Below are 24,088 nucleotides of genomic sequence, written 5' to 3'. Positions count from 1 at the left end.
AGGAAATAATAATTGCCCAAGATTGATGCTATTAGTATGACCTTCCGATCTAATGAGTATAGCTTACTCGTAAACTTCAAATATACTCACGATTTCAGGAAGACATGCTGCGCCGATTGAGGGTGGAGAATATTTTTAACAGCCTTCAACACCCCGTTTCTCGACGTCGTTTGTCGCATCTAGGAGCTGATGAGCAAGTTCTTCTATGACTAAATAAAAATCCAACAAACTGAGAGAGATGACGACGCTTCTGAAACTCGCTCTGCCACACAGGAGGCTCAGGCTCAGTCGTATGAACCGCGTCGGGGATTGGAGCAATTGATTTGCTACCATCTCTCTTTCCGAGGGCGATCGTGTGAGGAGGATCTGATTGGTTTGCCTGAATACGAACAGCTAACGAACAAAGCCTTGCTGCAGCTGGCCTTTTTTCCTCGAAGCGTAGTATACCCATTTTTCAATAAAACCCCAAACCAACCAGCCCAGCTCGCTCTACCTCTCTTGTTTGTATATATATCGAGATTCAAATCCCGTGCGCCTTTTCTTTCTCTGCTTCACAGTTCTCTTTGAATTGTTTCGCTACTCGTCTCGTTGCGTTGAAAATGACGGCCCCAATTAATAGAAATGGTGATGACGCTGTCCATCTGGATTCCGGCGAGGTGGCCCATAATCAAGAGAGAGTCAGTTACCGTCAGATGCGTAGAGGTTCATTCGATATGGCATACACTCCCCGAGGGAGGAGCCGAACACGCCGCATATGCCCCCCAACTGGAGGAGGAGGGGGCATAAGGAGCAAGAGTTGCAGCACTACTGAACGTCAGAGTGAACACCCTGTAGACCTACTCCATGGCCGTCTTACTGCCTGGAAATATGTCCTCCGCCTTGTCGCTTTACATTACGAAGAAATTGCCAATGCTGAAGAAAAACTCGCTCGCGCATATACCCGTGCCGCAGAACGTATCGAAGTGCCCCTTGACGGAGACGAGTTTCTTCCACTTGGACTTGAGGCAGCTTCGGGCACCGGATGTGGAGGCATTCAAGACATGCTTGCCTCTATACGCCAAGTAACCCGGCTTAAGGCCGCTGCACACTCGCGTCGTGCAACCTATTTCCGAGAAAATATCCTCCGAGAGCTTTCCCGGCTCAAGAACGAGGAAGTAAAACCACCTATGGAGCGGATCCGTCGTGACGCATTGTTAACGAACCATCAACTTGCTGAACTTCGAGCCTGCACAAAACGTCGTATTCTTGAACTTTCTCAGTCCATTGCCTTCGCTGAATACGCACCCGGTAATTAGATTGACTTTTTTTAATAATAATACGATCGTCATGTTAAACCATTCCTTTATCACATTCTTTTTTTTTCACTATGCTTGTAGAGGAGTTGGCTCGCGATTCCCAGAATCAACCTGCTGGCAGACGTGACCCCTATTTGGATCATCTCGCAGTACGCCGTGCTATCCACCGCGAGCTCGCTGAAGAGAATGCAATCCAGAGTGCCCTCACCAATCTTCAAGATCGCGTGGCTACCGCCGAGAGTCGATTGGTGGGCGGCCTTAAGTCTGCTGTTCTCTCAAGTAAGGAAGGGTTCGCCATCGGCGAAGAGCCCGTCAAAATTGCGATGGAAGACGCAGTTCGTGCTTCGGAGCAGTTAGACCCTCAAGCAGAGTGGAGGGTTTTCGAGGAGCGCAATCGCCGCAACCTCCTAAACCCCAATCTCCCTCCCAAGGTGGCCGACGATATCTACTACAGTCAGCGCGACCACGTTTTCGTAAGACCTGTCCTCAAAGGGCACCTTGAGCGCAAGGCCATGTTTGGACGCTGGCTTGAGCGATACTACGTGCTTACCCCTTCAGGATATCTGCATGAATTCCGTTCAGACGACCCGGGGCATTTATTGGAGCCGGATCAATCGGTGTATCTCCCCGAGTGCGCCTTAGGTATATTTCTTTTAGGGGTGAAGTTTATATTTCATTCCAAATTAACCCGCTTCCTAATAGGTGCACATTCTGTTCCAGGAAAGCCTGAGAATTCTATCGAAATAGTTGCGCAGAAGTACGGAGCTGGGGCGTTTATCTCACGCGATGCTAAATACGTGCTTCGCGCGGGTAACCGCGAAGAAATGTTACGTTGGTGGAATGCGCTGGTCCCGCTGGTCGGTGAGACAGTGGCTCCAGAACACCAGCTTGCTGCCCACTCGAATATTAGTAGGGCAGAGGCGAGTGAATTGCAGGAGGATTTTAGCGCCGCATTCTCAAGTCTAATGCAGCAGCCACGACAACTGCAGTCGGTATCGCAGCAGTCGCCTCCAGTATCCCCATCGTTCCCTTCCTCGTCATCCTATACGGGGGTGTCCTCCCCCATTACACCGCGCAGCCCGCGCAGCCCCACTTTTAATTTCAAAGGCAAGGGACGCATGGTGTCGGACAACACCTACTTTGAGAATTGGCAACGGGACTATCTCGGAAGTGATCAAGATGGTCCGCCCCCACCTCCGCCCCAGCACAGCGCTCCCAATGGGTCCACTGCGGATAAGGAATACGACGACGTGAGCCAATACCTGGATCGAAGCGTGGTCAACTATATTATACAAGCGCAACCCTAATTGCTTCTACACCCTATTTTATTGAACAAATTATATCTTCGTGTAATCCAGGCCGTAATATAGATACCCCGCCTTTCTACCTTAGTACTATTTATTCTCCTCAGTATAAATGTAATTTTTGTGTCTTGATTTAGGCCCCGTCTCTCCTATTATTCAGGGGGGGATTGGTAATCTCCGATATTATTCCTTTAGCTTATATCGTCACCTTATCATCTAGTTTTTATTTTTTTCGATTCATTAGCTCCAAGTGCCTTGATGTAAACCCCTATATATCCTTTGGATCCTCTTCTAGGTTATTGAAAATAGATTTGTTTTAATGGAGGCCCCGCTAGCGCGACATCTGCAAAGGAAAATTGAAATTCCTTTCCAGGGGTGACACAATGCTCTCGGTAGTTGGACAGGAATTGCGTGCAGAGGGTTGGCCGTAATCGGATAAATATCAAATCCCAACCTAATCTCTGCAGACCCACTCTTGACGCCCCAATGCATGCACGGCATACCGTACCTGATCTACTTCTGCATGCTCTCAAAAGTATCTGAATCAGCGCCTTAGACGCCCTACGATTGCCATGGATTTTTCTTTTTCCATCAGGATTCCACGCTGTCGATTCCACAGCTTAATTAAACACGAAAAATGTCAAAAAAAACATACAGCAGTCAGGCTTAGAATGGAAACGCTCACCCCAATAAATCGAATGCGCCTTGCAATGTTATGCCTGCCACTGGTGGGATGAGGCATCGGGACGATTGATGGTGAATTATAGGGTTGACACCTCTCAAAGCCGAGACAGCATCAGACGCCGGCGACCCAGGGTGTTTAAAGGGATTCAACCAGCTGATCGACCGCAAGAAAGAAAGCCACGACCAGCTGATGCGCGAGAGCTTACACTCGGATGGATCGAATTTAGAAATACCAACTCATTTACTTTCTGGCGGATTCCAGTGAAGGTTCTATTTGTATGCCCTGAGCTGATTTATATCTGATGGCTAGGCTGTGTTCAATTTGCCGCGGTCGATTTTTTTTATTATTAAACACACCCTCTTTTCATGGTCTTCCCAGTAACAAAACTATGTCATATAACACATTCCCTTCCCAAACCAACAACGATCCAAACGGTAGAAACAGCTCCTCCACCTACTCCTTACCAACCTCCATCATTCCCCCCCCCAGTGAATTCCAGCGGTTTAGGAAATCGGAAGAGGAGCTCCGCGAAATCAAAAATAAAAAAGTTCGACAGTTCTATGAGGTAATGGAGTTGGATGTTCGCTCCACATCCTTTTCTTCTCCAGGCCGGCCTCTCGGCTCCATGTGTGCCTGCTTATCCACTTCATTCTTTTGTGCCTTTTCCACTGCATCATTTGCTGACATGAATTCGCCTTTGATTCTATTGTAGCGTCAAAATGAGATATTGGATAGCTTTGCCGCAATCGATGCCATCATAGATGGATCGAATGCCCTTACCTACAATGGAGAAACAAACAATGCCGTTGATGAAGAGGCCACTTTAGACGGAAGCGATCGGCCGCTGATTCGTCGCCGCTCAAAACGGTCATCTGAGACTATCATTGCTCTTGCTATCAACGTCTCGTTTTTCGTCAATCTTGTAATGTTCGGTACCAAAATCTTCGTTTCATTGATTTCAGGAAGTTTGGCCATTCTTGCCTCGGCTTTTGAGAGTTTTCTAGATCTGCTTTCGAATGCCATCATATTCTATACCATTCGATACATAGAACATCGGGACTATTATAGCTATCCTGTCGGGAAGGTAGGGTATAGACTATGCTTAGGGAACCTTTCTTGTTTACTCATACTCTCTTTTCTTAGTCGAGAATGGAACCCCTTGGCATTGTCGTGTTTGCTGTTATTGTGGCCGTTTCCTTTTCCCAAGTGCTTGTGCAGTCGGTGCAGCGCTTAGCACACCCTGACGAAGGGAGCGAGGCACTCCAAATGGACACCATCACGATTGTATTGCTCATTGTAAATATTATATCCAAGGCAGTCCTCTGGCTGTGGTGTCGTTCCATCCGGGGCAGCTCCAGTGTTCAGGCGCTTGCACAAGATCATGAGAACGATGTGGTATTTAATATTACTAGTACCATTTTTCCCATCATAGGTCAGTGGCAGCGAAGCATTTCTCTGGGTATGAATTGTAAACTCATGTGCCTATCTTTGCTCTACAGCCCAAGAAACCCGTCTCTGGTGGTTCGATCCTGTAGGTGCCATTGGTCTTTGTATCTACATCATCTACGAGTGGCTCTCTGTATTGATCGGTAAATACCTACCTATTACACAGCACTCCTCTTCTTGACTGCTAATCCCTTCTGCGTCAATATTAAGAAAACATCCGGCAACTGGGCGGAAAATCCGCGAGCCCTGATGAACTTAAGCAATTCACCTATATGGCCTATCGTTTTAGCCCCAGTATTTTGCAAGTCGATACGGTTCGTCACTCTATCTACCACTCTGACTCGAGCTTAATGGCTGACGTATTCATGTGCTGTTCCATAGGTCCGAGCGTATCATGTTACAGAAAGGCTTTTTGTCGAAATCGACATCGTCCTACCGCCCGATGCTCCCCTGAATTATGCCCACGATATTGGCGAAGCGCTGCAGGAGTTGGTTGAACAAATGGAGAACGTGGAGCGCTGTTTCGTGAGTAGACCGTGCATACATTGGCTCTAACCCTCAGTAAAACATACTAATTTTACTTTATAGGTGCACATTGACTACGAAACGACCCACGCGATAGAGCACACTAAATTCAATGATGGCAAAAGATAACTGAAACCACCACGCTCCTTAAAAAAAAATTTCCCTGTCCATTCCCATTCCATTCCTCATCTTTATTAGACCTTCCCCTCCAATATATATACTACCTACAGCGTAAAAAAAACCGTCGGCTTTTACTTTTTACCTCATCTCCTGATTAACTTAAACTGTTTGTAAATACAGTTTTATTGTTTTTTTTTTTGGAAAGAATAAACAGTAGTCCTCCTCCGTTACACGCTTACACATCGTAGTAGTCTATATGAGCCCCAGATTCAAAATCGTTACTGTCCAAAACGGTCAGGAGTTTCTTGGCGGAATCTTTCATATCGACGAGCTTTCTCTGTTGAAGGTGCAACCAAAATTAGTAATTAAATAACGAGGAGGCCAAAAAAAATGAAGCACACTTCTTTATGCATGTTGGTGTAAATAGATCGTTGCTGTTCGTCCCCGATGGTTGACCTAACATCCTGCTGCATATCGTTGTCCAAAGGCCCAGGGGCCCAACTCAGAGTTTTGATGCCATGCTCTTTCTTTATTCGAGATATGAGCGTCATTATATAGCCTGATAGGTGGATCGTTTTCCTAGATGACTTACCTCCTCCAGAGCAATGACACGAATGAGTTGGTCACGAGCAGACTTTGCAGACGCGTAAAGTCCCCAGTAAGGAAAGGCTTGCACGGCAAGAAGGCTCGATACATTGACGATGGTGCTTGATGGTATGCTGTGTTCGTGGATAAACTCGATAAACACCGAGCTTCAGCAGCCAACACATATAATATATATGAGAATTCAGACCATGGTCGAAAATGGTTTGCATCCATGTTACCAGAGGATAGAAAACGATGTCACGTTAAAGTCAAAATATTTTTGAACTAGGCTTAGATCATACTGTCTCACTGTCTTTGAAAGATCCCCGAGCGACCCGGCGTTTTGCAGGAACACTGCTTTTGAATATGATTGCGGATGCTTACGGAGCTATTTGCCGGAGAAGGAAATTATAAAAGGGGAAAAACAGGGATGTTGCTTAACACATTAAACATTACTGCATCATTCACTCGGACAAGATTCTCAGGCAATGTCGACGTGTTCGCCAAATCTACGCTTCCGAGCACAACGCAGCTTGCCCCGAGGGTTTCAAGCGATTCGCCTAGTGCCGCGAGCGCTTCCTCATTTCTTCCAATCAAAACCACACATATTTGCTCCTTACGGGCCCGCGCCGATTCTACGTACACCTGTGTAAATGCATGGCCAAATCCTCGGTTCGCGCCCGTTACCACCAAGAGTTGCGACATTGAGAATGGTTACAGTGTGGGAAACAGCGTGGTACATGGGACCGCTCTATTAATTTAAGCCACCCAAATCCCAATCGTTACAAATAGCAGAGTCTAGTTAGGCCGTTGTTTGCTTTTTCCTGCTTCCACATGCTTTTGCGTGAAAGATTCTCTGCGTGTTTGTTAGAGAGCCTCGGGCAAGAGAAGTTTAAGCCAACCCATTCAGTTTATGGCCTATAGAAACTTTTCTAACATGAGCACAACACGATTTCATGCTGTTTGAATGCCAAGCTGTTCCTGGCTGCACTGTGCCATAAATGCCACGTGGAAGAGAGGTGCAAACTAGGTTTTCATCTCATAGGAAGGTTCCGATGCCCTTCTAGTCGATTGGAGAGGCCTTCATGCATCAATCCATCGCTTAGCCAAAAGGATTATATTAAATACGCGCGGCAGGAGGCTTATTGCCGCTGATCCCGTGGCCGAAGCTGATGCCGCGTTCACCGGGTGGGACACGCATGCCCACGACTCTTCAGCCCATCGTGCCGCCTGTACGGAAGAGCGGCGCAAGGCCATGGGGTGGCGACGGCGATTATCGCAACAGCGTGGGAGAATCAGGAGTGTGGGAGTGGCACCTATCAACGGATCTTCACGTGCAAGTTCCACAGCCGCACAATCGCCTATCATTTGAAGCTCCTTTTGATTCTGTGTCACTCCGCACACTTAAAGCCGGGCATTCTGCCCTCGCCGACTCTGCAAATTTTCCGCCGCTCTCTCCCTAGCGAAAGCAATGCCGCCCAACGACCAATCGCATGACTACATCCCCACTCATCCGCATCTGTTTGAGGTGCGGTTTTCGCCCGGCAATTTCAAGTCGGGCCTGGTTGCGACCCGGAATTTCGCCAAGGGAGATCTCGTAGCCTCCATCACCACGGCCACCCCAGGGCCAAAACGGTACACCACCGTCCAGGTGGACAAGGACAAGCACATCGAGCTCAACAGCGATCTCGTCTACATGAACCATGCCTGCGATCCCACATGCTTTATTGACACTCAGGCAATGGAGGTGCGAGCAGCGAAGGACATACAGGCCGGTGAGCAGCTGACCTTTTTCTATCCGTCTACGTAAGCAGATGTCTTCTGTGGGCGAGCTTACTCCATTCTGACGTAAACTCTGTTTTTTTTTTCTCTCTCTCTTTATGCTCGGTCGAATGACAGCGAATGGGACATGGGTAAGTCCAATTCCTGATGAGCAGCTCACTGGTAATCACTAATCTGCTTTTCCAAATCTCAGACCAACCCTTCCAATGTTGGTGTAAATCGGCAAAGGTATGTAATCATGGCCGGCTATGCCACCCCCCCACGTGGCTCCCCAGGTGTATACTCGACGATTAACCGGCCTTCCCCTTTTCGATTTCTAGTGCATTGGAACTGTGCGTGGAGCAAATTCGCTGCCAAAATCCACGCTAGAGCAGCATTTCCTCAATCTACACATCAAGAAACTTTTAGATGCGCGTGAATCGGGTTTAGATGTTTGAATAAAATCGGTAATTTCCATCCACGGCAAACCCTTTTTCATCTGCATCATTATGAAAAAACCATTTTCCGCCCTGGAGAAAGATGGGCGCATTCAACTTATATAAGGAATTCCACCGAGAGAAGGGCGGTGCTGAATCCGAGGGCAATCAATACCAAACTCGAAACCAAAGTTCCCCCAAGTTTGTTCTTAAGCTTGCCTTTTGTTTTTTAACCTAACCTCCCGCCTGCAGGGGGCGGTGGGTGTCAGAGCCTCTCTAGCTCGAAACTCTGCTGGCGTTACTCGGAAGTTTTCAATTATTTAAGGTAATTAGAAATCAAGCGTGACAAATTCGGAAAAGCAGTCGTCACAGAAGTCTCGATGGTCAAAAAATTGGATCAATCACGCAATAAAGCGTTGATTGGTTACCTAATTCAACATATCTTTTGAATCAACCTAATAGCTTCTGCTTCCATTTTATCTTTTGGTCTCCTTTTTTTTCTATTTAAAAAGAGTGCACCAGGGAGGTTAAGCACCGCTTGTCTTTTTGTTTTCCTGTTTCTCCTGAACATCCTGCACGCGACTATCTATCCCTTTGCAAATATAAATATGACCCCCTCAGACGAAGTTCAAGCCAACGCGGTGCCTGTCGGCTTCACCCAAGCTCACCTAGACTACCTCAACCAACAACTCTCCCAGCTCCCAGCCGAAAAAATCCTGGAATGGGCGATGATATCACTCCCCAACCTCTATCAGACGACTGCCTTTGGCTTGACAGGTTAGTGGGGCTATATAGGGGTGCGGGATGGTCAGATATCTTATCTAACATCGCTGTCCATCGATTAGGCCTCGTCATCTTGGACATGATCTCCAAAATTAGCGTGGAGCGCGCCTTACAGGAAGGAGATGCTCAGCCGAAACACCTCGTCCCGCTCATCTTCCTTGATACGCTCTACCACTTCACCGAGACCGTCGAGCTCGCTGATCGTGTTTCAAAGCACTACAACGCGCCTCTGCATATCTATCGCCCGCAAGACTGCCAAACCACACAGGACTTTGAGCAAGTGCACGGGGAGCGTCTCTGGGAGACCGACGAGGCCACCTACGACTACCTGGTCAAGGTGGAACCTGCTCGCCGCGCCTACACCGAACTCAATGTCGCGGCCGTGATCACAGGCCGTCGCCGAAGTCAGAAGGGCGACCGCGAGAACATCCCAATCCTTGAGGTGGAGAAGAGCACCGGGCTTCTCAAACTCAACCCCCTCGCCAGCTGGGACTTTGCCCGCGTTCGGGCCTACATCCAAGCCAACGAGGTGCCATATAACCCCCTTCTCGACCGCGGCTACCGATCCATTGGAGACTGGCACAGCACCCGTCCAACCACCGACCCCTCCAACGAGCGAAGCGGAAGGTGGCAGGGCCGAGAAAAGACAGAGTGTGGGTTGCATAAGGACTATTTCGCCATGCGCCAGGCCTACATTGCTTCACAAAAGCGTCGCAAAGAGGCGCTAGCACGGCAGCAAGCGAAAGAGGCCCCCATTGCCGGGGTATCGGCATGAAATGGATCTTGTTCTCCCTCCCCACTCCCCCCCCCTCTTCACACAGCAAGTATTTTTATCCCATTCTATTATCAAAAGTGAGAGGTCTTTCTTGTCGTCTTCTCTGTGTATAAAGGTTACCACGTGAATTATATAAGCGAAAGCTGAAATGTACGAATATATTTAAAGGAATTAAAGCGCCTATTTAGAGAATCTCATGGATATGGAAAAGTCTGGAGATTAAGCAAGATTGGGTTCATCTAAAAACAAAGAAGTGCCATAAGCAGAGTTACAGCAAAAAAAAAAATAAGTTGGTATATTTTTGTTTTCAATTTGTGCGCAATAAAGTATGAAATATATATATATATATAAACGTAAAGAAAGAAAAAGGGGGAAATAAAACTGATTAACGAGCAAAAAGAAAAGAAAAAAAATAAAAGGTAGCAACAACATTTTTTCTTCTTACAGGCACAAAGTACAACAAGACAAAGGAAAATAAAAAGATTATATAATTTTGAGGGGGAAATCGTCAATATTACACGCTAAATATTCAAATTTTGTTCGCAGAATAGAGGAAAAAGCGAAAAAGAGGGGGAAACAAAAGTCTATCCGAAAAAAACTCAGAAGCATTAGACCCATCCATCTATCCGCCCAAGTTCGTTTTGGAAAAAAAGAAAAAACCGAAAAGAATGAGGGAAGTTTCATTCAATGTTCTTATCCACCGCAATATCGATTCTCACCAAGAGAGAACTCAGCACACACATTTCCCCGTTGACATCATACAGCGGAACGTTACGGTATCCTGTTGCGAGCAGGGGTAAGAACAATGAACCTTTTAAATTTCTCGTCCCAACAGCACCTACCTTGTTGAATATCCACAAGCCTAGCGCAATAAATTCCGACTATATCCCCTGTCTGCTCATCGCATACCTCGAATCGCAGAAACAACAGTTCTGCATGCTCCACCTTGTCCCGAATGATGCGGAACTTCATCCCCTCCTGCCACACAGGATTGAATCCATTCTCCGGCACAGGGGCGGTGCGCCTTCGGACAGAGTACCCCTCAGGCCCAAGGAGCTCCACCTCACAATATGGATCCATGCCCAGAGCATCGGACCGCACCCCTACTACCGGGCTTGTGCTCGAATCACGACGGTGCAAGTGATGCGCCGAGATGATCTCGACCTCCACCCACAAACATTCCCACGAAACAAAACAAAGTTCAGGAGTGTAGTTTGACGAATAGATCGGAGAAGCAGGGGGGGTTGGGAGATGGGAAGCACGGATGGACGCCGGCTTTAATATGTATCCGCTCTTACCATTGCCCAGGAACATTGCCCGGTTGATCTGCATCCCTCGGTCTACGCATGAAATAAAGATTAGCCCCACACTGAAAAACGAGTAGAAGCTTGGCCGCATGTACCGAATGTCTGGTAATTTAGCGCCACGAATTGACTGCCAGCAGCCCAATATTTTTGGGGCTCGAAATTGGACGAGGCTATCCGAGTTCCCGCGGGGTAGACGCGCGTCATACAGTTGCGATTATACTCCACGAATGATCTCTTACACTGCCTATAGATACGCGAGGCCACCCGTTCAGAAAAAGAAAGCACCTGGAAGCGGTGTGCCACTGTTGTGCATTTTAACAGGTAAATCGAGTGCTTTAGGAGGAGGAGGGCAAAACCATGCTTACCGTCAAAGGTGCGATATTTGACCGCCTTGCAATACACAGCTAAATCTGAAAGCGCTTTGGCAACTTTCGGCTTCTTTGTGGAGCCTTGCACCTCTTTCATGGTGGGTGGGGAGCCCAACAGCATCGATGGCGGATCATCAGGTTCGCTCTCCGTACACCAATCTCCCTCGCGAGAGTCTCCCTCACTCTCGGTCTCTGGCGTATTTGTGCTATGATGGGGCAGGTGGATCTTGCCTTTAATCAGAACTCGATACATGAGCTCGGCTGGCGAGGGGAGACAGGCTTCGTTTTCCCGTAGCGGCCGCGTTACGAGACAATCCCCGAATACCTGATGCAACAGTGCTGCCATCGTCTCCTGTTGCTCAAGACAGCAGTGCACTTCAAGCGAGAGAATCAGCGGGTAGGGAGAGGCAACGAATGCGTGCTGCGCAATTGCTTCCAGTGCGTCTTTGAAGTGGATTTTGGTAGTCAGCGTGTGGCCGTGGTAGATGATCGGCCCATCGGGGCCATCCCAACAATCCAACTCTACGCATCGGCACCCCTCACGAAGAGCGCGAACGTAACCCTCAACGGACGATTGGCCCGTTAGTTGGTGGCCCAGCAGATACCTAGGACACAACACGGATAAAATTAAGGTTGAATTCCTCGTCCTCTCAAAAGTAGTTGCTTACGTGTTGTGGGAACTTGCAATGAAGTACATGTTAAGTGGAAGTGTCATATCTTCGTACAAGCTGCCGCGGTTGGGCGAGATAAGCCCATTGTCGGTGAATGAGAGGAGGAAGCTTGTGAAGCAGTCCATCGACATTAACCCGGTACCATCCGCATACTTGTGGTAAAGGGAGGAGAAGCGTTCATCGGTGTCAGACATCTAATAAGGAGCCTCATCTAGTAAAACGATCACTAAAACAAGGAGATCTTCACAGCAGCACCTTTTGCGCCTCCATCATGAACTGCTTGAACTCGCTTAGCGTGATTTTGTCTGCATGTTGTTTTGCCCATCGGTGGAAAATGGCGTTGACCTCTCTGCGATCCTTGAGCGCTCTAATGAATTTCGTGAACTCATCAAATCCCAGTGTTCCCTGGTTGTGCTCATCCACGCTCTACAAAGGAATAATAGTCATTAGCCTTCGATCTGAAGACGGAATCCCATCGTCAAGATGCGCACATCAAAACGTATTTTCAACTCCCTTCTTGAATACTGAATATTAAGTTGGCGGCAGAATTGGGCAATCTGCTCAAAATTCACACGGTCCTCCTTATCTCCTGCTATTTCCTCCCTCCAGCGTTGCACCAGCCAGCAGCTATTACGCCATCTGAGCAGACCGATCTGGTTCTGATCGGACATGAGCCGTCGCAGCACTGTCACAAAGTCGTTGAAGATTTTGCGTGTGGGAGCAATGCAGTGAAATGTCTTTTGGCGGCCGTTTTGGTGATAGAAGATGGACATCCAGCGTTCTTCCTGGTCAGACGATATCTTGAATTGCTCACGATATATCCGAGCATCCGGACCTATACGCAGATCTTTTATATTCTCGATGTTGACTAGAGAGGCGGATGGGGGATGAGAAAAAATGGACTTGTCAAAAACACACAGCAGGATGATACACTCACTTATCCCGTCTTTCTTTGAATCCCACATTATCCGACCCTGCTCCGGATCCAACCGAAGCAGCCGGTATCGCATTCGTTTGGCGGACACTTTGAGCATCAATGACCCGGAAAGGGATACAGGCCAATTTCCATCAGTATAGGGAGACATGTCAAATTCGGGTTTGTTGAACAACTTTCCAGTAGGGTGCGAGAGCCAGGACGAAGTATGCCCAATAGAGGAGTAGGAGGAGCATGATGTAGTCGAAGAAGAGGAAGGCCAATCAATAGATGAATCTACGGACGCAATCGAAGCAGTACTAGGAGAGGATGCGATGGAAAATGTGGAAGTTGGCGAGCGACAGAGCGAGGTTTCGCATAGCTCCTTCTTAGTCAAGAGATTTGAAACGAATGGCTGTGAAGTACGGCGTGAGATAGCGGGTCGAATTCTTAATACACCAGCCTTCAAGCATGAAAGAGTGTCTGATCGGCGCCTAGCGATACGAGTCGTGCATTGGGGATCATAAGATTTTGCGAGCCCAGCCGCTTGCTTTGTACCCATATCGTCTCTAGATGGAGGCGAAGTGGCGTAGAGGGGTGAGAGTGGAGACACTGAAGATAGGCGACGCGCGAATGTTAAGTCCACATCGGAGGAGGATTCATTCACTGCGTCGCTGCGAGTGAGGGAGTCGAGTTTTTGGCGAAGGGGGCGGAATACTATCATGGCCGCCGCCCACAGGATTCAAGCAAAGAAAAGGGAGTATAGGACAAAGAGCAGAGCGGCCAGTAAGGCAACAGGAGAGGCGCAACAGAGGAGCAAGCGCTCAAAGAGGAAGCCAACATTCACGTTAAAATAAAAATTATAACGGAAAATGTGGGGAAAGCTCTTGGTGTCACTTTTTCTTAATTGAGCATTTATGATTGCCACATTTAATGCAGAAGAGAAACAATTGATCTTGATAAGAGGTTTTAGTCGGATAAAAAAATGGTAAATGAACTTGATTCCCGTAGCGTGTAATAGAGAGGAAGGCTAATGGAGAGAGAAGAGGGGAGAAGACACGCCAGAGTGAGCATCCCTGCAACAGTCTTTTTTTAACCTCTATTTATTCCAATATACGCTGCGCCATCATTTATACTTTTAAAGAGATCGCTTTTTCAAAAATTGTTTTAATAGCACGTGACTCTACAAGAGCATTGTTGATCTGCCTCAATGCCTGCAAGGTTCTACAGGCCTCTTGTTTTCTTTCTCTTGCGCGGCGAAGGGTTATATCATGCGCAAAAGAACTTTTTTTCTCTCCTCTCTTCTCTTCTCTCCCCCACTCTGCCTTTGAAATATCTCGCAGATCGAGAGATAAGGAAAAAAAAAGCTTCGTCATGGTCGCTCACTGTGCGACTGCAGAAAATGGCCAGTGCACCCAGCTCCTCAAACCCAAAACTATTTTTCGCCCAAGTTTCTTCTTATTAAGCTCGTTCTCCTATGGTCCGACCCTGGAAGGCCGGCTCCCAGATGGCTTGTTGCGGGCAGGCGGCGACCAATTCCTTGCGTTTAGGGTTTTTCCAAAGAAAACAAAATTTATTGATATTGGACAAACACAAAAGCAAAATTGGGAGAAAGTGAATAAACAGCTGTACAAAAAGAAAATAATAGTAATAATAGGGGGGAGAAATTGGCTCATACACCGTCATCCAAAAAAGTGAAATAACAAGGGCGTTTTGCAGACCATAAAATGCCAAGCGAAGCCATGGGAAGTTTTGGCTGGCTATCTCTTATTTTTTGTTTTTGGGATTCTCCGGCGAATCCTTCCACCGCGAAGCCGCTTTCTTAAAAGCTTCCTATGGGGAGATAACATCGGTCTAGTAAACTAATATTGCACCCTCACTCATTTCACTTAATACCTTATGATTAAGGTCAGGATTTTCGGCTTTAACCTTGGCAACCTCGGCCTTCATAAACTTATTGTAGGGTGAGAGTTTTTTGCCCTCAGCTGTTATGGGAAATAGTGTAAGTCAGTTAACCAATTGCATAGCTGATTATTCGAATGGGAACATACTGGACGACTTTTTGGCAACTTTTGCTTTGGGAGGCATTGTGGGGAGCCTAGCTGTTACTATGTAAAGTAGAGATGAAAGTGGATGACTGAAGAAAAGAGAGAGAGAAATGAAGAGTAAGGAGCTCAATAGCAAGTGGGTTTATATGAGACTTAGGAAAAATAAAAAAAAACGCGAAATTTACTCGCCTCTTTTTTTTTCGTGACAGCGAATTTCACTAGCAAATCATAGTCCTCATACAAAACGCGAAAATGCTGCGATTTCGATTTTTTTTTTTGCCATACAATCATATATAAGAGATATATATAAGAGATCGGAGCGCAATTCGGGGATTCCACTCAAAAATCAAATTCAAAGACAAGTACAAATATTTGCCCATATCACAAGCAAATCTATTTAAAACGAGTTTCCCTGGATAGACCCAACCCATAGTTTCAGAATCGACTTTCCCATGGTTCGTTGCACCAGTTGGCGGATAGGCTAACCATCTGTCCGAATAATGAATATATTCTATCTACAAAAAGCATATGAAGACAGTGCCTAATGCTTGTTCATATACCAAATGGTCGTAGGCTTACAGCCACAGAATGTAGCTTACTATGAGTGTCTAACGAAAGTGGGCTGAGTGGCCATTTCAAAATATGGACATTTAGGCAAAAATCTCTATTTGCTGAAGGTAATATTTCAATAAGCATGAGTAGGAGAACTGCGTATATTTTACGCTGATCACAGTTTCCCAAATTGAAAATTGCCTTTGCCAAGTATCCCTTTAATGTCTTCCTCACTCAGTTCACTTGGCCAGCCTGTAGCATTTGTTTTCTCCTCGATATCTGACAGAATACAAATGCCACAGTCAACTGATGGCTTGGAATTCGAAGAGTAGGGCTACCTAGATTAAAGGAACTAGGGGCATGCGGAATATTTGGTAGGGTGTTTTTCACATAGGCGAAAATAGTCAATGGAATGGTTTCGCACACTCTTATTTCAAATAGGGTTTTTTTATTGATTCTCCTTATGATGCTCACTTTGTATAATTGAATACATTTAATTCTTTATCGATTTAATTGCAGACAATTTTATAGGGATGAAAGTCGAAAGGATGCTCTTAAGGAAAAAAAAAAAATAGATTGCGTTCGAATTAACAAAACGCATACCCGTACACAACCCGTAATCTTTATTTCGTATCTCCTCCCCAAAGGGTAATATTGTTCTTGTCAAATCGTAATCGATAATTTTCTCTACAATGACCTTGAGTTGTCTCTTTAAACTCTATATACGTGCATTCTAATGGTAAAGCCAAGTACTTGATTTTACCCAAGACCGACCAAAGGTTTTTGTTGTTATCATGAATCTGCAACGGATAAACTAGTAGTATATTTATGTCTTTCTCTAGTTTTTGCGGAGAATGAGAGAGGGTACCTTGGCAATGCCGAGAAGGAGGCATTAGCCTGAAATCGAGTGACGTAGTATTTCACCAAAGGGTTTGAGAGTGTCGATAAACACCTCTCTCCTAATTCCAGATTATTTTTTTCTTTATAGACTAACGGCAAGCAATAGTCTTCTGAGCTGCATTCTATTCTTTGTATCTTATATCATATATAGACGCCAAGACGCTGCGTATTGTATTAAGTGTCGTTTATTATCTTCCATTCTGTAGCCCTTTTCGTTACTAGTTTTGTTTATTCACTGCGTTTAGTTAGGAAGGGGTGCTACCTTTTTTTTTTCCCTTTCGCTTCTCTTCTCCAAATTTACATACCTCTATTGCCTTGCCAATGAACGATCTAATCGCGCTCGTTAACAAACTTCAAGAGGTATTCACAACAGTAGGCACAGGGACCGCCGAACTTGACCTTCCGCAGATTGTGGTTGTTGGATCACAATCTTCTGGTAAATCCTCTGTGCTAGAAAATATCGTACAACGCGACTTTCTCCCACGTGGTAGTGGTATTGTGACGCGACGCCCACTTGTTCTCCAGCTAGTGAATATACCGGATGCGGATGATGGCAGTGGTAAAGAGTATGGTGAATTCTTACACATCCAGAACCGCCGCTTCTATGATTTTGACGAAATTCGTGCGGAAATCGAGGCTGACACTGCTCGTATCGCGGGAACTAACAAAGGGATATCGCGTGTCCCTATCCATCTACGTGTGTTTTCTCCAAAAGTCCTCAACATTACTCTAGTAGACACGCCTGGATTGACCAAAATTCCCATCGGAGACCAGCCGATGGATATAGAAAAGCAGACTAGAGCGCTTGTACTAGACTATATCTCCAAGCCAAACAGGTTAGTTGCGAACCAAAGATTTCAATGGATATAGAATACATTATATTCCATTTGTTTATACGTTTTTTTTTTCAGCTTGATTCTAGCTGTTAGTGCTGCCAACGTGGACCTTGTAAATTCTGACAGCTTAAAACTTGCACGACAGGTCGATCCAGAAGGTATTTGATCTATCTTGCTTCTTTACCCTCACTTTTTGGTTCACCTCCTTTCTTGTGTTTCTTCAGGCAAAAGAACTATCGGTGTACTTACCAAGTTGGACTTGATGGATGCTGGAACAAACGCCCTCGATATTCTCAGTGGACGCGCTTATCCTCTTAAATTTGGCTTTATTGGCATTGTCAACCGGAGCCAACAAGATATCATCACGCGTAAACCAATGTCAGAGGCTCTTAAAGCAGAGAAGGAGTTTTTCATACAGCATCCAGCTTATCGAACCATCGCACATCGCTGTGGTACTCCTCATTTGGCCAAAACACTTAACAATGTATGCCCCCACCTCAAGCATAAATCTTTGTATTTTGTGTGATAGGGGCTTAATTTTCTCTCTTTCATATATATAGATTTTAATGAACCATATCCGGGAGAGGCTTCCTGAACTAAAAGCCAAATTAAACACCATGATCGGTCAGACGCAGCAAGAGCTTGCTTCTTATGGAGATGCCACATTTAGCGGCACAGCACATCGCGGCACTCTCATCCTCAATCTACTAACCAAGTTTGCAAATGACTTCGTCTCTTCGATTGACGGGACTTCCCCTGAAATATCGACGAAGGAGTTGTGTGGTGGTGCACGGATATACTTCATTTTTAACAACGTGTTTGGCCAAGCGCTCGAAGCAATACACCCTTGCGCAAATCTATCTGCTCAGGATATTCGCACCGCAATCCGCAACTCGACCGGCCCACGCGCTACTCTTTTTGTGCCCGAGATTACCTTTGAACTTCTTGTAAAGCCCCAGATCCAACTACTCGAGCCCCCGAGTCTCCGGTGCGTGGAGCTTGTGTATGAAGAGCTCATGAAAGTCTGCCATAGCTGCGGAAACAAGGAGCTTCAGAGGTTCCCGCGGTTCCACGCTAAACTCATCGAGGTCGTATCTGATCTCTTGAGAGAGCGACTTGGCCCAACATCAACTTATGTAGAAAGTCTCATCAGCATTCAGCGCTCTTATATCAACACAAATCACCCCGATTTTATAGGTGGTGCTGCTGCAATGAGTTCTCTAGAGAGTTCCAAGGCCAAACGGCAACACCAGCATTTGCATCAACATCGTAGAGTATGTATTTCTTTCTCTTGAACGTTGAATTGCTCCAGGCGACTTCACTGATTACTTTTGATTTTACATCAGCCAAGCTCGGCTAGCACTGGTCCTGGAGCACACAAAGAAGAGGCCGCAGAAACCCAGAACGGGCCGACGGAAACAGGTCCCCACTCTGCACCCTCCGCAACATCATCCTCCGCGGCATCGTCTCCAAGTGGACAGCGCCACCTTACTACCCCCACTAATGGGCAGCTGGCTGCACCCACAGAGCCAACCAATGTTGAGGACTCCCAGGACTCGTTCTTCATGTACTTCTTTGGCGGTGCCAATAAATCGGATAGAGCCGCTCTCGGCCCCCCCGATATGGTGCCAAGCCCGCATAGTACACAGTCAAAACTGATGTACTCGCTGGAGCAGAAGCGAAAGCCGGATATACCTGTGAGTTGCTCCCATATTTACACAGAATAGCTTCAGTTCTTTGCTAATAGATTTATTCCCATGCAGTCTGCAATAGAGGGCAAGACCAATCAACTAACGAAGCGCGATGAATTCGAGACCCAATTGATTCGTGAGTGGTTTCCCTCTTCTAGTACTGAAACCCTGGTCCTGTTTTGACTCCTAAATATAATTTGCTAGGCACCCTTATCATATCCTATTTCAACATTGTCCGCAAGACAGTGCAAGACCTAGTTCCAAAAGCTGTAATGCATCTGCTTGTAAACCATTGTCGCGAGACTGTGCAGAACAGACTCGTTTCTGCACTCTACAAGGAAGATCTTTTTGAGGAATTATTACAGGAAGACGAGGCTCTCGCTCAAGAACGAGCTAAATGTGAAGCAATGCTTGATGTTTACCGGCGTGCATTTGCAATTATCAATGAAGCAATATGATATGTTATATGTTATTTTTTTTTGGTTTTTATTCTTTTTAGGGTTTTTTCTTTTTTTTTTTTCCCTTCCTTTTTTTTCTTTTTGTAGATTGTGTCGAAAAATGGGAAAGGAATTCTGTTATTCTATTTTATAGGCATTTCTTCCCCTGTTATTTTGATCTAAATAAAACGATATTATATAGACAGCCCCTTTTAGTCAAAAATAAAAACATACCAAAAGCTATAAAATGTTAAATCATTCAAGGGCTTTAAAGAACCTTATACCCGAGTTTTTGGTTGAGAGAGCGATTCATGTCGAGTAAAAACTTCACCCCAACAATTACATAGAATGTCTATATCTCAATAAGGATATCCGATAATTATAAAGCGAAATGAAAAGCTAAAATTTGAAAGCTATTTCGCTTCTCCTCATATTCATTAAAATATCAAGTATGGAGCCCAGTCTTGCCTCCCCTCTACGCTTCAATCGCACAAGTTTATCAGGCTCCTCTTCTGTTCGCCCTAGCTACAAGTGAGAACACCACATTGGCAGATTGCACCATGATTGAGATCAGAATTAATCTCTTTTTAAATTCCATGAATAGATTTCGCCCAGCTGTTGTAAATAAACTCATCAACCAAGTATTACAAGATCATCTCGCTGGCAAAAAATATGACGCTGCTCACTGTTCATCGTGGTGTAATGAGATTGCAGAGGCGATAAAAAAACGACTTTTAGGTGAGCACCCAAAGTTCATACCAGCTTCATTTTCGCGTCTAAATTATATTGTTTAGCTCTCGATTTAAATCGGTATAAATATGTTGTGAATGTTGTTATTGGAGAGAATAGGGGAGAGGGAGCAAGGTAAATACTACTTTTCTTGTTTGGCCTTGATGTCCCTGAAGCTACCTCATATCATTCTATAGAATCGATTGTCGCTGTTTTTGGGATGCCGATACCGATAATATAGCTCAAGAGATTTTCACAAACGTAAAAAAGCCATGGTTTATATACTTGTACGAGATGAAGTAACCAGTTTTTTCTTCTTTAATCTAGGATTCATTATGGTGCGTGGCAGTTGTCTATGGTGTATATTACTATTGAGTCAATAAAGAATTTTCGTATGACTTTAATTAAAATGCATATTAAAAGATCAACCATCATTTTTTCCAGAAATATGTGCTTTACGATTGTGCTCACTTGGCGAGTCGAGGGTTCATTGCTTAATCCCTAAGTGGAAGTACAAATACTTCAGTTTTACGACGATGTTTGTTAGTGTAATATAGTGGAGAGTCGAGCCTGTCCTCAGAATGAGTCGTGCTAGAGACTGATCAATAATTTGAGTTGATATGGCCTACATTGAATCATTCTAAAGCCCAGGCCTGGCCCCCAATATATGGAAGAAATAAACCCAGGAAAACTTATGCACAAATATAATGTTAACATAGTTGTCTGAGAGAGTTATAGCGAAAAATCGGAGTATTAGCTGTCGAAAATCCATCTAAAGACATGTGTAGATTACAACGATAGGGTCCGACCTTGCCATGTTGCAGCGCTCTCCAGATAACTGTAGCAGACATTTTTCACACATAATGACTTGATCAGTGTATATATTAGTGCAACGAGCGGATCTAGCAACTCTCTCCAATTCAAAAGGTACACTACATATATCCTTTACGCGATAAAATCCGATAATTAATGGAAATATCCACAGTCATTATTATTGAAACCAAAAAAAAAAAAACAAAAGATACAAAATAATAATGAAGGGATACACTAAGTAGCGGAGGAATATGCTCCAATATAAAATATCAAAAGTAGGAAAAAAAAAACAAATCAGAAAAAAAATGCAAAGAAAACTAAAGAAATTGGCTGTGGTAGGGTAGAGGTCGGAGAGGGAGAAAAAAAAAGATCCGAAAAAATAACATTCAAATAGGATATAATAAATCATTAATTTTCGTAATATCTTAAAGGAAAGGTGCTAACTAACACTTAATTTAAGCCGAGAGGGTAAGCCTATCGACAAATCGCAGATTATTAAAAAACAGGTTGCGTATTACTTGGTGATTCACGCTCTAGTGTGAAGGACCTTGGAATACTTCTTGGAAACGTCCGTTGGCACTGGTCATTTGCCTATCACCGGAAGCCATAATCCCTGAGCTTGCACGCGTGCGTCGTGACTCGATCATGTCGTCCTCGTTATCTTCTAGAGCCTCAGAGGTGGCTACGGCCACAATGCCAGACCTCTCCTCGTCATCATAGGCTCTGGACACAGAGTTCATTTCACTCACACCTTTTAGCCCTCCAATAGACTTGGCTTGCGATGTAGAGCGCCGGAACGATTGGGGGCGGAAAAGGCGGCTGAGGATAGCATACCAAGTGGCTTCATCCATTTGACTTTGAGCTGCAAGCTGCTGAGCCGCTACAGTATAGTCGCCATTGGTGTTGGCAATGTGAGGTGGTGCTGCTGCAGAACCTCGTCCAGTCCCAGATTTAGGGGGTCGTGAGTTTTGGTTGTGTTTCCGTACGACATACACGGCAAGAAGGATCACTAATCCTGCCAGTGCAATCCCTCCGACCGCTCCGCCTGCGATAATAGGAATCATGTCTTTCCATCCGCCTCCACCTGCTGAGGTCGCCGTTGGAGAAAGAGGTAGATTATTTGCATTGTCCTTAACAGAATTGGTGCCCGAATTTGCAGGCACCCCATTTTGCGGTGGAGAGGTAGGGGCTGATGCGGCATTAGTTGGTATTGCGAGGTTTGAAGGGGAGGGAATTGACGCAACGTTCAACTCAGGCGCAGGAATCGGGCGAGTCGGATCCACGTTCTGTAGCAGTTTCCCGTCATTTAGACTAAAAGCCTTCAGCGGACTTTGCCCAGCACGAGATGTGTCGCCATAGGTCACCAGCTGATTGTTTCCGACAATTGTAGCACCGGTTCCTGGCGGGATTATCACTGAGGTTGTGTTTGTGGGGATGGCGACAAGTTTATCGACATTGAGCGAGTATACCGACGGGCCGTCACCTTTTGCCTCACGCACAAGCCATATCTCTTTGTTGCTTGCTTTCAATGCTCGTAGCCCATCGAATCCTGTCGGTAAAGGGATCACCTTATCTAGCCACTTTTGGTCTTTTACACTGAATTGGTAGGCGATGTTTTTCCACTGCCCAGCTGGTTGCAGTTGTGATCCGAAAAGTAGTGCAACATCATCTAGCCCGACCATGCTGGCATTGGTGAGAGGAGGAGGAGTAAACTCAGTCTTTTCAACCACCTTATACCACCATCCATTCTCGCTTGGGGTTTGGGTAAGTAAATAGGTGTCTTGTGTCGGCTTCCCGTCTACCACTCCCCCGAAAAAGAGAATCGTTTTATCTCCAAAGTATGCGGCAACATGCTGACGACGATTGGCGAACACACTGTTTTCGTTCTTATCTTTTGGAAGGTCATAGTGCGTAATTGAGTTCCATTTTTTTGTTTTGAAATTGTAGTATTGGACTCCTGTGCCTTTAGGATTTCCGTTGGAACCGGTAATAACCAGATAGCCGTCTGGTGTTACCACGCATGCACCATCGACAACGTTGTTTGCTCCATTCGAGGGTACACTCTGCCACGCGATGTTTGAGTTGTTGGAAATAGGGATTGATGCAGAGACAAAAAGTGGACGAGCCCCGTCCATTTGTCCACCGAACAAATAGATGTTTTTGTCATAGTTTACTAGACAGTGGCCACGCCTTGGACCTGGATCCGTTACTGAGGAAGCGGCAGCGGGAGGTGCCCCTACGTCTGGTGCTGGTCCAAGCTGTTGCACTTCTTGTTGGGCCAGAAGAAGTGGAGCGTCGAGTAGAAATGTGACAAGAGTGGTGCTAAGCAGGAGGCCAAATCTATTTACTGTATGCAGGCGCATATTGATTCTGCTGGTTTAAGTAGTATGAGGGTAAGAAAGCGATGTATAGAGATAAATAAAAAGGGATGGGCAAAATGCAGCGGAAAAGACTCTAGGAGTATAGTTTAAGGGCAAAGTAATAGAGGATAGAGAGGGCGTAATTAGTTTTCGTAAAAGCGAAGGGTATAGGAGCTTGAGATGATGGCGTCAGCGTTAAGCAATTCTCATAATAGAAACAGCGATCACAGATCTAATGCAAAAGTTGAAGAGAATAACACAATGTTCAACTGTTTGCCGTAATCCATTACAGCAAAGTTATTTTACCTCTTATCCCCTTTGAATGTACTGTTTGTTCTCTATAATCTAGCCAGTAGATGAGAGCTGATTGAAAGGGAATGAGCTGGGATGAGAAAAGAGAGGGTAGAGAAAAAAAAAAGAGTGATGTAAAATAAATAAATTAGTATAAAACACAGGGAGGAAAAAAAGGTCCTTATTTTTAGATGAGAATTAACGCTCTGCTAAAGATAAAACTATGAAGAGGAAAAAAATAGGGGAACAAATTAGCGGTGTACCATCAATAATAAAATTGACGAATAGGCATCGAATAATAAAATTAGATTCTGATATTTGCTTTCAGAAATGCTCAAGCACGATCCAGGCTAACGCCATATTTCTAAGAATGCTCATGAATATCTGCAGATGATACATTTGAACCAATCCATATATATATGAGGTGAGAGATCGGAAGCTTTCCCCAACCCGTGA

The 24,088-nt window shown here is 45.4% G+C and overlaps 12 protein-coding genes across 12 annotated transcripts; 7 read left to right on the top strand and 5 right to left on the bottom strand.

Annotated features, from left to right (window-relative positions):
- Positions 1-599: 599 nt before the first annotated feature.
- Positions 600-2,602, top strand: VTP21DRAFT_7151 (uncharacterized protein; the record flags this gene model as incomplete). Its single annotated transcript, XM_069397861.1, has 3 exons — positions 600-1,287; positions 1,377-1,937; positions 1,998-2,602. The coding sequence occupies 3 exons, from the start codon at positions 600-602 to the stop codon at positions 2,600-2,602; spliced, it is 1,854 nt and encodes a 617-aa protein (XP_069255378.1).
- Positions 2,603-3,085: 483 nt separating this feature from the next.
- On the top strand, positions 3,086-3,548 carry VTP21DRAFT_7150 (uncharacterized protein; the record flags this gene model as incomplete). Its single annotated transcript, XM_069397860.1, has 2 exons — positions 3,086-3,134; positions 3,367-3,548. The coding sequence occupies 2 exons, from the start codon at positions 3,086-3,088 to the stop codon at positions 3,546-3,548; spliced, it is 231 nt and encodes a 76-aa protein (XP_069255377.1).
- Positions 3,549-3,672: 124 nt separating this feature from the next.
- On the top strand, positions 3,673-5,384 carry VTP21DRAFT_7149 (uncharacterized protein; the record flags this gene model as incomplete). The annotated part of the gene is made up of 7 exons (XM_069397858.1): positions 3,673-3,849; positions 3,997-4,368; positions 4,428-4,716; positions 4,784-4,873; positions 4,941-5,044; positions 5,112-5,255; positions 5,319-5,384. The coding sequence occupies 7 exons, from the start codon at positions 3,673-3,675 to the stop codon at positions 5,382-5,384; spliced, it is 1,242 nt and encodes a 413-aa protein (XP_069255376.1).
- Positions 5,385-5,610: 226 nt separating this feature from the next.
- VTP21DRAFT_7148 (uncharacterized protein) lies at positions 5,611-6,665 on the bottom strand (the record flags this gene model as incomplete). The annotated part of the gene is made up of 5 exons (XM_069397857.1): positions 5,611-5,712; positions 5,777-5,902; positions 5,968-6,127; positions 6,200-6,348; positions 6,417-6,665. The coding sequence occupies 5 exons, from the start codon at positions 6,663-6,665 to the stop codon at positions 5,611-5,613; spliced, it is 786 nt and encodes a 261-aa protein (XP_069255375.1).
- Positions 6,666-7,043: 378 nt separating this feature from the next.
- VTP21DRAFT_7147 (uncharacterized protein) lies at positions 7,044-7,328 on the bottom strand (the record flags this gene model as incomplete). The annotated part of the gene is made up of 1 exon (XM_069397856.1): positions 7,044-7,328. One exon carries the CDS (start codon positions 7,326-7,328, stop codon positions 7,044-7,046), a length of 285 nt encoding a protein of 94 aa, XP_069255374.1.
- A 103-nt stretch (positions 7,329-7,431) lies between these two features.
- Positions 7,432-8,179, top strand: VTP21DRAFT_7146 (uncharacterized protein; the record flags this gene model as incomplete). Its single annotated transcript, XM_069397855.1, has 4 exons — positions 7,432-7,766; positions 7,860-7,873; positions 7,936-7,970; positions 8,063-8,179. The coding sequence occupies 4 exons, from the start codon at positions 7,432-7,434 to the stop codon at positions 8,177-8,179; spliced, it is 501 nt and encodes a 166-aa protein (XP_069255373.1).
- Positions 8,180-8,766: 587 nt separating this feature from the next.
- Positions 8,767-9,716, top strand: VTP21DRAFT_7145 (uncharacterized protein; the record flags this gene model as incomplete). The annotated part of the gene is made up of 2 exons (XM_069397854.1): positions 8,767-8,935; positions 9,004-9,716. The coding sequence occupies 2 exons, from the start codon at positions 8,767-8,769 to the stop codon at positions 9,714-9,716; spliced, it is 882 nt and encodes a 293-aa protein (XP_069255372.1).
- A 680-nt stretch (positions 9,717-10,396) lies between these two features.
- Positions 10,397-13,699, bottom strand: VTP21DRAFT_7144 (uncharacterized protein; the record flags this gene model as incomplete). The annotated part of the gene is made up of 8 exons (XM_069397853.1): positions 10,397-10,497; positions 10,559-11,056; positions 11,119-11,325; positions 11,389-11,996; positions 12,060-12,256; positions 12,318-12,488; positions 12,554-12,930; positions 13,000-13,699. 8 exons carry the CDS (start codon positions 13,697-13,699, stop codon positions 10,397-10,399), a joined length of 2,859 nt encoding a protein of 952 aa, XP_069255371.1.
- A 1,043-nt stretch (positions 13,700-14,742) lies between these two features.
- On the bottom strand, positions 14,743-15,063 carry VTP21DRAFT_7143 (uncharacterized protein; the record flags this gene model as incomplete). The annotated part of the gene is made up of 3 exons (XM_069397852.1): positions 14,743-14,808; positions 14,872-14,960; positions 15,027-15,063. The coding sequence occupies 3 exons, from the start codon at positions 15,061-15,063 to the stop codon at positions 14,743-14,745; spliced, it is 192 nt and encodes a 63-aa protein (XP_069255370.1).
- A 1,733-nt stretch (positions 15,064-16,796) lies between these two features.
- VTP21DRAFT_7142 (uncharacterized protein) lies at positions 16,797-19,460 on the top strand (the record flags this gene model as incomplete). Its single annotated transcript, XM_069397851.1, has 7 exons — positions 16,797-17,311; positions 17,387-17,469; positions 17,536-17,795; positions 17,872-18,585; positions 18,658-19,008; positions 19,075-19,138; positions 19,207-19,460. The coding sequence occupies 7 exons, from the start codon at positions 16,797-16,799 to the stop codon at positions 19,458-19,460; spliced, it is 2,241 nt and encodes a 746-aa protein (XP_069255369.1).
- Positions 19,461-19,890: 430 nt separating this feature from the next.
- VTP21DRAFT_7141 (uncharacterized protein) lies at positions 19,891-20,543 on the top strand (the record flags this gene model as incomplete). Its single annotated transcript, XM_069397850.1, has 5 exons — positions 19,891-19,970; positions 20,044-20,177; positions 20,234-20,303; positions 20,366-20,429; positions 20,496-20,543. 5 exons carry the CDS (start codon positions 19,891-19,893, stop codon positions 20,541-20,543), a joined length of 396 nt encoding a protein of 131 aa, XP_069255368.1.
- Positions 20,544-21,514: 971 nt separating this feature from the next.
- On the bottom strand, positions 21,515-23,344 carry VTP21DRAFT_7140 (uncharacterized protein; the record flags this gene model as incomplete). The annotated part of the gene is made up of 1 exon (XM_069397849.1): positions 21,515-23,344. The coding sequence occupies one exon, from the start codon at positions 23,342-23,344 to the stop codon at positions 21,515-21,517; it is 1,830 nt and encodes a 609-aa protein (XP_069255367.1).
- Between the last annotated feature and the right edge of the window lie 744 nt (positions 23,345-24,088).

The sequence above is a fragment of the Calcarisporiella thermophila genome (genome assembly GCF_041956535.1).
Source record: "Calcarisporiella thermophila strain CBS 279.70 unplaced genomic scaffold VTP21scaffold_3, whole genome shotgun sequence".
Taxonomy (NCBI): Eukaryota; Fungi; Calcarisporiellomycota; class Calcarisporiellomycetes; order Calcarisporiellales; family Calcarisporiellaceae; genus Calcarisporiella; species Calcarisporiella thermophila.
Note: the sequence above shows the minus strand (reverse complement) of the source record. Positions and strands in the feature narration are given on the sequence as shown.